This window comes from Lethenteron reissneri, chromosome 63, assembly GCF_015708825.2.
Source record: "Lethenteron reissneri isolate LAM-NWPU_2019-01 chromosome 63, ASM1570882v1, whole genome shotgun sequence".
Lineage (NCBI taxonomy): Eukaryota > Metazoa > Chordata > Hyperoartia > Petromyzontiformes > Petromyzontidae > Lethenteron > Lethenteron reissneri.
This window is the reverse complement of record NC_083841.1, coordinates 7731411-7744327: the sequence shown is the minus strand read 5'-3', so window position 1 is coordinate 7744327 and position 12917 is coordinate 7731411. Positions and strand designations below refer to the sequence as shown.

The 12917-nt window shown below is 45.6% G+C and overlaps 1 protein-coding gene across 3 annotated transcripts; it reads left to right on the top strand.

The window, feature by feature from the left end:
• Positions 1-5604: 5604 nt before the first annotated feature.
• On the top strand, positions 5605-11891 carry LOC133358650 (uncharacterized). 3 transcript variants are annotated; one of them, XM_061577048.1, is made up of 3 exons: positions 5605-5826; positions 7390-7525; positions 9423-11891. In XM_061577048.1, the coding sequence occupies exons 2-3, from the start codon at positions 7422-7424 to the stop codon at positions 9919-9921; spliced, it is 603 nt and encodes a 200-aa protein (XP_061433032.1). In that variant the 5' UTR covers positions 5605-5826; positions 7390-7421; the 3' UTR covers positions 9922-11891. The 3 variants fall into 3 exon arrangements, with proteins under 3 accessions (XP_061433032.1, XP_061433031.1, XP_061433030.1); XM_061577047.1 differs by having other exon boundaries at positions 5605-7048; positions 7369-7525; XM_061577046.1 differs by having other exon boundaries at positions 5607-5826; positions 7420-7525; positions 9423-11890.
• The last annotated feature ends 1026 nt before the right edge of the window (positions 11892-12917 follow it).

Below are 12917 nucleotides of genomic sequence, written 5' to 3'. Positions count from 1 at the left end.
TTAACCAAGGCGCTTTACAAGAGATAAACATCGTTTGAATGTAATGGTGGACATCTCCACCATTACAGCACGCAATGGGCGAACCTATGATGCGTGAATTCGGTGAAGCGAAATGTATTGCAGTAGATGGTGATAAATGGAGTGAATGAATGGAGAATTAGTGAAAGCTATATGAAAATATGAAGAGAAAAAGTAACGGTGGTGGTTATAAGGGGGCGATTACGGGGGGGGGTCGCGGAGTGACAGGGAAAATACGTGAGTTTTTAGTGTGGAGCAGAAACTTAGTGAGCGAAGGTGAATGCTTAATGTGGAGGGGAATTTTCTTGAAGTGAAGGGGGGCGAGAAGAGAGAAAGAGCGAAAGCGTGGATTGAGCACAGGTAAGAGGAGGAACAGAGAGACACAGCAAAGACTGAGAACGAAGAGGGTGAGAAGACACATAGAAAGATACAAGCGTGGCAAGATATAGTGGGGAAAGACCATGAAGGGATTTGTCGACCAGGGTGAGGAATTTGAACAGGCAATGGTAGTGCATGGGCAGCCAGTGCAGTTGCGCGAGGAAGGTCAAAGTATGGGAATTCTCGGGAAGGTTGAATATGATTCGAGCAGAGTTGTTTTGGATTTGTTGAAGGGGGACAAAAGAGTAAATGGGCAGACTGAGCATAAGAGATTTGCAGTAGTCCAGACGGGTATGGATAAGGGGATGGATGAAGAGTTTTGCAGCAGAGGTGGAAATAAAGTCGGATTTTGCGAATGTTAAACAAATTAAATCGGCAAGCACGGGTAGTGGTGGAAATATGATCTATAAGGGAGAGCGACGAGTCAAATATAACATCAAGGTTTCGGACTGAGGAAATCTGGTAAATAGATACATGAGGGAAATAAATGGTGGGACAGGGAGGAGGGGAACGGGAGGCAGGGATACATAAATTTCAGTATTGGAAGAGTTGATGGACAGAAAGATATGTGACATCCAAGATTGGAGAATAAAACAGGCAGGATGAGACGAGAGATGCGAGGTCCGGGGAAAAAGATTGAAAGGAGAAGAAAATGTGGATGTCATCTGCAAATAAATTATGGGGAAAGTTCAACGAAGGAAGGGGAGATGTAAGTGGTGAGATATAGAGAGAGATGAAAGTAGGGGACCAATAACTGACCCTTGGGGAACACCAACAGTAACTGGGGCTGGGTGGGATGTGGTATGGTTAAATAGACTGCAGAGGTGCCCAGCGAGAGACAGGACTTTAGCCAGGAAAGTGGTGTGCCAAAGATACCGATAAGAAAGAGTAGAAAATAACATCGGATGGTCAACCGTGTCGAAAGCTGAGGACAGATCGAGGAGTATAAGAATAGAATAGCAGAGTTAGCCAGATGATTTTGAAACGAAAATAAGAGTCGTTTCGTTGGAATGAGAGGGACGAAAAACATACTGGAATTGGGGGTAAAGAGAGTTGGAAGATACGTAGTCGGTAAGACGAGAGTGTACCAGGCGTCTCAAGAGTTCGGGGAAATAGGGGAGAAGGAAAATGGGGCGGTAGTGGCAGGAGAAGAGGTATCAAAAGAAGATGTTTTAGGAGTGGTTACAAGAATGGCTGACTTGTAGATTGCAGGAAATACACCAGAGGAGAGGGGGGAATTGGATAGGGACACTATCCAATAGGGGAGAATTAAAGGTAGGAGTCGGGATAAAAGGGAAGCAGGGATGGGTTCGAGGAGAGAGGAAGTGGGATGGACCCTTAGAAATGACTAGAAGAGAGTTCAGTCATAGAAGTTGCAGGGAAAATGGTGAAAGCAGAGTCATTATGGATATTTTTACGTAGGGGGAGAGGCTGCTGAGGTGAGCTATGGGAGGAGGAGGATATAAGTCTAGATCGAATAGAGTCAATCTTGGTGGGAAAAGATGAGAGCCAGCAAACAGTTATGTTTGGGAAGCTCTAGGGGACGTTGGAATTGAGAAAGGAGGGAGTGGTAGGAGGAAAGGTTCTAGAGTAGAGTAGATTTTGAAAGCCTTTCAGCTTTACGTAGGTGTCACCGCTCTGATTGAAGGGATGTAATGAACCAAGGTTGTGGAGGCTTAGATGAGCGGAGCTGAGATGGAGGGGAGCTAGGAGGTTGAGAGAAGAGAATTAGAGAGTGTGGAGGAAGCTAAGTCAGGGTGCAAAGAGAAGTCGGAAATATGAGAAGGAGAGAGGAGATATGAGTGGTTGTGGAGCTAGTTTGAAGGGATCGGAGGTTGCAGTGCAGAATGGGGGGTGAGCTATTGTGGGAGTGTGGATAGGGGGGAAAGGTCGAGCAATAGAGGAAGAGAAGGAGGTGATCGGAAGGTGGGAGGGGGACCGTAGTGATAGAGGATCAAGTGGTGAGACTCAAGTTTCAGTGCGAGCAAAGGCATCAAGATGGAAGGATAGAAAAGCATGAAGAGTCGAGAGCAGATTAATTGCCAAATGGTATGTGCATTCTAGAGTCCGAGTTCAAACGGACAGTACGGGGAGGAGGAAGCGGTGGGTGGAGAATGGGATAGGGAGAATATTAGCAAGGGGTAGGATGTGGATGAGATTGGATGGAATGGAGCGAGTAGTGTGAATACATTTCGAGGTGGACCGAGGGTGGCTAAGGGAGGAGATGATAGGTATTGACGAGGGTGATGATGAAGCGGCGGTAGGCGGTGGATGATAGTACGAGCTGTTAAGGACGGGAGTTAGTGGATGCATGGAGGTGATGGATGATCGAGCATGAGGAGCGACATGAAGACTATGACTCATGCCACCTCGACAACGGCGATGGCGAGGTCTGCGGCGTTTGACTCGGAAAACACCGAAACTGTGAAGTTAAGAGACGGCTAAGGAGTGAAGATATTTAAGAAAAGCAGTGGGGCGGAGGGTAAGCAGCCCGTCTTGTGAGTAGGTCGGACCATTGTTCGGGTGTATGCTGACGAGTGGAAGTCCCAGGTGGCGGCACGGCACACGAGGGTCAGGAGTAGCCCGACGCCATGGCAGCAATCTGTTAAGGCTATAGGGGGGATCTTTGTCTTTCTTTGTGCAAGTGTTTGAATGAGTTCGAGCACGTTCTGAGTGTGTATGTTTTCAATCGCTGTTGCCGAGCACAACCCCAAATGTCGAAAAAGCCAAATAGCCAAGAACAAACAGCACTATTGAAGGTATATTCTCCAATGGGGTAATATGTTTCCAGCATTGCTCAACTTGGGGAGAGGAACTATAGAAGTACATTTAAAAGTCGAACAGTGCGATGAAAGGAGCGGAGAAAAAAGTGTGTGTTTCTTGTTATCAGCGGTGGTGTGTTGAAAAACAAATTAACGGATTAGACCAATAATCAATCTATCGGGTAGACTGTCCTCAACATGGGCGAACAGATCATTTCGTAAAACTCAAGAGAACAGTTAACTGTGTCGCAGTGATCCGGGTGATAATGAGGCGACTGACTGCCAATGAGTAAGTGACTAAAGTGAAAAGTTTGAGTACCGCATCGTTAGTCAATCTAGCTGGTTTACGTTGATTTATGTCAATTACTTTGACGCTGGTACTGGGTGATCCAGCCCAGATATGACAAGAGTAATCCAGCTTCAGCCGAATTAGCGATTTGTTTAGAAGTAAATGGAAGGCCATGATAACCAACGTCTTTGAGAAAGACACAGCACAATAAGATATCAGCAATAATTGGTTGGAGCTAGATAACGTTTTGGCACAAAACATTAACCCAGCCCTCATTGATGCCCCGTTCGGCATATTATATCGTCATTCCATGACAGCATCGATGATAATGATGTGCCAATACGAATATTTGTTTTACTATACAAGAAATGCATCGTTAAATGTAAAGGGATAGGTGTGTTTTTTGCAGAACCTACGTGATAATATTACGACTGATTGAATCTTCCAGCAGAACGTGAGCAGAATTTTCTAACCCCAATCAAGATTTGTATTGAAGCAATTGGGAATTGATGGTGGAATATCAATCAGCACGTTGAGCAGATCCATGTCAATTATATTCAGCTTGTGTTGAGTATTGTGATATGCAGATTACTTCGTTTTTGGGAGGATTACAAGTCATAAATAAAGAGATAAATCATATTTGAGACGAAGCCGGGCCTTTCGTAATGTAAAGCCTGATATTATTATACGTATTCATCCAGGGGAGCCACACTGAATCGTGACTCATTCAAGAGGGTCCTGCCACATTAGGTGTTTATCTCAAATGCGGTCAGCCCAAAACATGATGACGAGCTCTGTGTTTATTATACGAGTGGAATGAAACCGAAGCACCTGGAGAACGCCCACGCCTTGTGAGAAGGGGGAACACACGATCCCCGTACAGATGGAATCAGGTGGCGATTAGTCCACTCGCTGTACCGCTTTCGCCTGTCGATCAGGCTACGGCTCTTTCTCGGTGCCCACGGGAAGGGACTTTCACAAAAATTGTGCGGTGACGCACCAACCCTCGCTGCTTCCACAGCACTGGATTACAAACCACGTGCATAGCCCCACCGCTCAGCTGATGGTGAAGTTGTCAAACTGGCATCCTGTCAAACAGCTAGAAATCCAAGCTGGCAGATTAAAGTGGAATCCAAATGAGGGCAGCTTGGCAAGTCCTGCATGATGCCAGACACGATCGCATTGAATTTCGATTTAAAGCTTTTGTGACTGCAGGGATTCATCTTCTTGGTTCTTTCGGTAAAGTCACGTAGAAGGGAAGTAATAAAATAAGAAAAATAAAACATAATAAAATAATTCTCACGACGTTTCGGCCACAACGCAAGCAGCCGTCCTCAGGTGAAAACCAGGTCTGTCGGGGAGACAGCGTCTGAATGAAACAGCACACGAGCTTGGAGCATGTATATAAGCTGAGAATTATTTTATTATGTTTTATTTTTATTATTTTATTACTTCCCTTCTACGTGACTTTACCGAAAGAACCATGAAGACGATCGCATTGCTTCAGAAATGACCATATACGTTACGATATGTTCAAAACGTGGGCTATAATCGAACGTCCAATAAGCTAACAGTGACGTTCTGCTCCAGGATTCCTGCCGGGCTGCTCACTACGCGTGCTGGATTGTGGCACTCACCAAACTCTGCTCAAAGTAGTTGTCTCGCTTGCTTTGTTCTCTCTCGCTCTCTCTTCTGGCTCAGCTCGATGTGTTTGCTCACGGATTGCTTAGTTTGCTTTAAGACATTTACCTTTGTTCTTCCTTTGGTGTTTGTTATTTTACTTCCTCTTTATTTTATTCCATATTCTCCGCCCCTCTTTCTCGGTCCATATCTCATCTCCTTCTTCACTGCCTCAAACCCCGTTCACATCTCCACTCGTTCTCCGGTGGTGACGTTTATTAGTCGTGAACAAGAATAAAACTCGAGGCGCCGGATTTTTTAGCCCTTGCACCTAAACCGGCACGACACCCCCCCCCCCCCCCCCACACAATAGTTGCCCGGCTCAGAGCACCTGCCCGGTAGTCTGTTGAGTTAAAGGCCTTTGCACTTTGTGTGAACGTGACGTGCGTGAAAAATATTGAACCTGAATACACACACGCACACCTCCTATTCAAGCACAGCACACACATCTTGCCCAAGACACGACAATTACCTCCCTTAAAGCCTACATATATGTTTTTGGGCACGTTTTGTTAGCGAGCACCTATGAAAGCTGGCACGGCACACGAGTCGGCGGGTTTCCAGCACCACACACGACTGCCTCTTTCTCCCTAGTGGCGATGTTCACACACCGCACCGTCTACAAATCTTGAGGCTGAGACGACCTAGATAATCGTCACTGGTGTTGGCCGTGTGCTGGAATTGAACTCGGGAAGACGGGTTCGTATAGCGCAACCACTACGATACCACTCCACCTGCCCAACACACACACACATAACAAGGGGCGCGTACACTTCAAACAGACACGTGGCTCGAACACAACACATAACACCAACACAACATCATACTCACACATACACCTCCACACACACGACTCCCACACACACACACACAACACCAACACAACATCATACTCACACATACACCTCCACACACACGACTCCAACACAATACACACACAACACCAACACAACATCATACTCACACATACACCTCCACACACACGACTCCAACACAATACACACACAACACCAACACAGCATCATACTCACACATACACCTCCACACACACGACTCCAACACACACACACACAACACCAACACAGCATCCTACTCACACATACACCTCCACACACACGACTCCAACACAACACAACACCAACACAACATCATACGCACACGAACACCTCCAGCGCAATACAAGCACAAAGGGCTCTTTGATATTTTATTCCGATTTGGACCTCTGCTTGTGACCACTAAGGTCGTACTCACTTTGTAAATGTTGTGGCTTTGCTCTCCAACACACACTTCTTGATTTTAAGCTTTCGTGACTGCAGGAATCCATACTCTTCGGTTCTTTCGGTAAAGTCACGTAGGTAGAAAATAAAATAAATCACGACGTTTCGGGCGCAACACAAGCGTCCATCATCAGGTGGGAAAGCATGGTCTGCTGCTGAGGAATGTTTTGTTAACGTGACAAACCTTACTAATTGGCCGTGATGGGTGGTGGGTGGTTGAATTAAACATATATTTACGCAATCTAACCCCTGTATTATAGTGTTTATGCTGTTCGTCTTTTGGCGTTCCATTGCTCGACATCACTGGTGAGACAAAGCCATTGCAAAGTCTGTATCTCTGATGCAAGTCAATACGTTTCAAGGAGAACGAATAGCATTATTATCAAGTATGTTTGTTTGCATTGTTTTACCACAAGTATGTGTGGTTAATGCATACTTCACACCTCGTAATAAAAGGTGTCTATTGTATTTGAACATCGGAACACCTGCATTATTGCCTGTTATAATTTTGTATTGTCAAATTACCATGAGTTCTCAAGAGTATATATGTTGAACAGTGCAAGTCTAGAAAGGCATGCAATCAAAAATGAAGTAAACAAATAAAACAAGCAAACAGACTTCAAACTAAAACACTTCAAGTGCTGATGTAAAGCTTTCGTGGCTGCAGGGATTCATCTTCTTGGTTCTTTCGGTAAAGTCACGTAGAAGGGAAGTAATAAAATAATAAAAATAAAACATAATAAAATTATTCTCACGACGTTTCGGCCACAACGCAAGCAGCCGTCCTCAGGTGAAAACCAGGTCCGTCGAGGCGACAGACTCTGTCGCCTCGACGGCTGCTTGCGTTGCTTGCGTTGTGGCCGAAACGTCGTGAGAATTATTTTATTGTTTTATTTTTATTATTTTATTACTTCCCTTCTACGTGACTTTACCGAAAGAACCAAGAAGATGACTTCAAGTGCTGTCGTGAGCCCCACACACACAGGATCGTCCAGCGAGGTTTAACTCTTCACAGGGATGGCGCGGTCATCTCCAGAGACGATGCTCAGCGCGCTCACGACGGAATGCAAGGTCGTTGTTAATGTCACCAACAACTCCAGATACACTCTCTCCGAGCCACGGTGAGTGAAAGGTCACACGCTACACGCGCGGTAGGTGTTTGGCGCGATGCGCTACGATCCCGGCAATGATTCCCGCTCATGGCCACCAACAACAGTGACGGATGATCTGAACCGGTCCTGAACCGGTTCTGGGCCTCCCCTAGGGCGACCCCGCCTCAAATGAGTAACTGGTGACACTGGGGAAACAAAGGTGGCCGGGCATAGTTCTGGCCACCCACCCCCTCGTGTCCCGTGCCGGCCTTCATCGGTGCTACGAGCAAACAGCACTTGCTCAAAAACATCTGTTAAGGCTACACGGGGGATCTTTGTCATGCATGGATAGCCATTGCTTCGAGTAATCAATAGTAATTGATAGCGTAGCGTGCGTGTGTGGAGAGCGGTAGTGTAGCTACCACTTAGGGCGCTGCGCTACGAACTCGGCGATGACCCGAGTTCGATTCCCGATCATGGCCACGTTGTATGCACTGCGTTACGAACGCAGGCGACCTGCGTACAATTTACAGCCATGGATAGCATCAGCGGCCAGTGATATCTGAAGCAGTCTTGGAGCCCTTGATCCACTCAGCCTTAAATGAGTACCTGGTGCTATGTGTAAACATCCGGTACTCGGGGTACAAAATCGTCCGTCGTGGTGCAGATCACTCCACGTTATCGTGCGCCAGTGCCAACCTCAATAGGTGTTCACGAAGAGCACTTGCCAAAATAGTTTATTGGAATAAAACAAATTGGAAGGAATGGTGAGGTGTTGTATTTATGAAATTACCACTCGGCTCAGCTGAGGGACAAACAGGCTACAATCATGGGTCAACTTACTCTATATAAGATACAATTGTTGTAAAGACGAATCAAGAGATCAGAATACTATAGGGGAGGACCATCCAGAATCATAAAGGGTAGAAAATCCGCGTTCTCGAGGTTTTCAAGGGCGTGGGTTCTATATGCAATGGCTAGAGACTGATCCATATATTTATTATTTAAATAAAATAACCCACTTTTTTACATTGTATAATAACTCATTTAACTTTTCCTGTCTTAATAAATTCATCTGTAAGGTATCTGTTCTTGATTCACGGTTGTTCTTCCTCTTCGTAAATAATGTGGTGGTGTACAAAGTTAGGGGCCGTCCATAAATGACGTCACGCACCTAGGGGGACGGTCAGACATTTGTGACGATGTGTGACGAGGGGGGGGGGGGGTTGAGAAATGTGCCGTCACCACAAAATGCGCAACTTTAAATAAATATAGACAACACGTTCTACTTAATTAAATATACTTTTTCATAAATGTTTTCTCCTATAACATCAGAGTTCAGCGCCACATTAAATACGCACTACAATGACAATAGTTTAAAGCGATTTGAAGAATGGTTTTTTTTTGGGGGGGGGGGGGGGTGGGCAGAGCTTTGTGACGTCAAATTTGAGGGGGGGTCTGACTTTTTGTGACGCCGTGTGACGAAGGGGGGGGGGGGTCAAAAATCGTCCAAAATCGCGCGACGTCATTTATGGACGGCCCATTATTACATTCACATATTCCCACTTTCATTCCGTCATAGTGAAAATGCTAATTGTGTTCACGAGTTTAATGAGAATTGCCTTCCTGTGGGGAGGAAACCAGATCACCCAGAGGAAAGAAAGCTACCGAGGAGTAAAAACCTGCCATCTTCTAGCCACACCTCGCAGCCTCACACTCATAACTTCTAGCAAGCCCTCTGGTGTCACCCATTCAAGTACGAGCCGATATTCTGTGATTTGGACGAGATTAGGTGCACGAGATTGGGTGCAATTCTGGTTATTTGGCAATCAAAATATCGCAAAACTTGGCAGAGTGATGGCTTAAAAAGTAAACAAAAAGATTCCTTGCTTTTCCTGACAACCTCACCTCTCCTGCATTTGTTCAGATTCTTCCTGAAGTCAGGAATTTCCCAGTTCCCACCTAACGAACCCATAACGCCGAGAAGATGCGCGGTGTACGGATTCCGCAAGATGAGTTCCGACGTTAAAGGCTGCCACGGCATCCTGGGCCTGCGCTTCAAGGGGACCGACGAATATTTGGTGCTGCTCTTCAAAAACCCGCTTTTGTATCAACGCAGGAAGCTCGCCCTCTCCATGGAGAACTGTGCCGGCGTTTGCGACATGGACTTGCGGAAGCTGAGAGAGATGACGAGGCAAGAGGCGACTGCGGACGGCAGATTCGCGTGGTCGCGTGCAGGCCCCGACTGCGTGGTAGTGAAGAGCGAAGTACTCAGAGTTCGAGTCGAGGCAAAGATGTCCGCATGTCACGAGGCCATCGCGCACGTGACGGTGATGAATGATGGCGTGGACGAGCCGCGTGGGAAGAGTCCCAGGATCAAACACTTGATTAAGATATTTGAGAATGACGCGTGCGCGGATAATTGAGCCAATTGTGCATTGAAAATGCCAAAATATGCGCTGACGTATGTACAGATGTACGTTGAACTTCTTTCGCGCCGTACGTAGCCGACGTGCAGAGGAAAGACAATAATGCACGCAAAAAAAGCAACGGGTCATTAAATAAATCCACCTTTTGTACGTGTGCATTTGCAAGCCCTTTGTCAGTCTACGACTGGATGAAGGCCTCCTCATTCCGTAGCTGGGAACCAGACTTAGTTGGGCGGATTCATAATAGCATGCATGCGCGAGCCACATCCCTTCATTCTGTACCTCCACATTAAAATAAAAGAGTTCCGATCACTATCGGTCTATTGACCTTCCAGACTTCCGCTAACCAGTAGCATGTCTTACACTCTAGATAGCTTCCTGCTTTCCGGGCCTCATCAAATGAGTTTTGATACAATATAATGGTTGTTTATCCTAAGAGGGTCCCCTACGTTTGAAGGGATTATTCTAACCAATGTCATTATGTAGAACAGCAACGTTTTACAAGCACGCAAGTCTACCCCAGTTCAAAGTATCCTAAAGTCATGTTCTACTGGTTAACATAAGTCCAGACTCTAGAAAACCATAGGCATAATAGACTAAATATAGGTGTTTTTTATGTGCAGGTGCAGTGCAGAAATGGAAATATTTGTTCAACTTATGCGCAAAAAAGCCCACAAATTTCTTCAGTAAACGTCAAGTAAAAAAACAACGCATCCCATTAGATATTACGTTTGATTTTGAAACAATATTACACATAAGCCATTCACATCTTGAAATCGCTGTGGTTCTCCACTTATAACAGTGAGAGTGAAATGTAATACATATGCCAAGAGCTTTCTTCTCTGAAACTCTAGCTGTCTCTCAGATGATGGGCCCTGGCTCCATTGGTGATGGACCATGTACATTTAGGCGGTCCCTGGCCACAAATGAAAGCTCAAAGACGTGGCTTATTATGTGGGAATTTATATTGGCAGCCAAATAATCTAAACACATGATACTGATTCTAAATGTGGAGGGGAAAACCAGAGGGCCCTGATAAAAATCCATTCCATCACAGGGAGGAACACGCAAACCCCAAATATACAGCCATCGTCAGGGTCGGAATCGAACTCCATGAGAATGGTTGGCTATGTATGGTGCGAAACATTTTCAACATTCATTTGTGGCCATGTTGATTCTGAACAAGAGCTACAGCATCGAGAAAAAAAAGTGTGAACCCCAATGATTATTATGGAAATTCCATAGTTTTACCTTGATAGCCTTTTTGAATCAAAATCGTTCTTTTCTTAAATATCCAAAAGGGTTTATATTAACAAATTCCATTTATTATGAAACAAAATGATGTATGAAATGAACAAACGAAGAGTAATTCAGGTTCAGGGTATGTGAAAAAGTAAATGAACCTCTGGTTTCATTCGCACCAGTAAGGTAATAATTATAATCAGGTGTTTAAATAATTAGGTAGATCTTCAGGGGTGAGTTTGGGAAGCCCCGCCATATATAATGTTCAGAAACATTGTGAGTCTGGTCTTCACCATACCGGTGTGTGCTAAGGAAGTCATGCCACAAAGTAAAATAAATCTCTGAGGATTTCAGAAAAAAAGTTATTGATGCTCATCAGCCCGGAAAGGGTTACAAAAACATTTCTAATGATTGGGGCTCCATCAATCCACTGTCACACTGATAGTCTACAAATGGAGAAGTTCTAAATCACAGCGGTAATCAAAGACTGCACGCAGTGCTCAACACAATGAATGGAAACGTATCGGGAGGGAGGAGGAGCGGCGATCAAAGACTGCACGCAGTGCTCAACACAATGAATGGAAACGTATCGGGAGGGAGGAGGAGCGGCGATCAAAGACTGCACGCAGTGCTCAACACAATGAATGGAAACGTGTCGGGACGGAGGGTGAGCGGTGATCAAAGACATCTCGCAGCGCTCAACACAATGAATGGAGACGTGTCGGGACGGAGGGTGAGCGGTGATCAAAGACTGCACGCAGTGCTCAACACAATGAATGGAAACGTGTCGGGACGGAGGGTGAGCGGTGATCAAAGACATCACGCAGCGCTCAACACAATGAATGGAGACGTGTCGGGACGGAGGGTGAGCGGTGATCAAAGACTGCACGTGGGGATGTTAACACTCGGTGAAGTAAATTAAAATAGTGCCTGTCAGATAAGATGGTCCAAAAAAGTGTAATTAAGTCCTTTTTGCGTGGTTAATAACATCTTTCCAATGATTCTCGAGTTTGTACCCATCATCACGGATGAAATTATGTCTGTTTGTACGTTTGTATGGCTTCGTGTACAAACCTTTGATGGTAGCCAGGAGGTTTGCAGAGAACCTTGGTCTCGGAAAAGACAATTTCATGACTTAGTCCAACATGGATTGAATTCTGATGTACCTGCGGTGGTGAGGCATTGCCTCACCAACACCTATTTTACCTGGAATGGCACCTTCTACAAACAGAATGAGGGTACCCCTATGGGCTCCACCTTGTCACCAGTGATAGCCAACATGTTCATGGAAAAGTTTGAATCAGACGCCATCCAGACATCCACCCTGCGTCCTTCCCTGTGGAAGAGGTATGTTGATGACACTTTCGTCATCTGGCCACATGGCCTCCCAGCACTGAACCACTTCTTAGACCACATCAATTCTAGACACCCATCCATCAGATTCACTATGGAAGTAGAGAAAGACGGCAAACTACCATTTTTGGATATTCTGTTTGAGAGGAGACCTGACGGATCCTTGGGACATTCTGTCTACATGAAAGCCACCCACACAGATTCCTACTTGAAACCGGATTCCCACCACCACCCATCTCATAAGAATTATCTCATCAAAACGCTATACCACAGAGCCCATGGCATTTCTGACCAACACCACCTGACCGGTGAATTGAGACATGTACATCGGGCCCTCAGGATGAACGGATACTCTGACCGTACTATCCGCCAAGCGGTTTCTCCCACCACACAGAAGA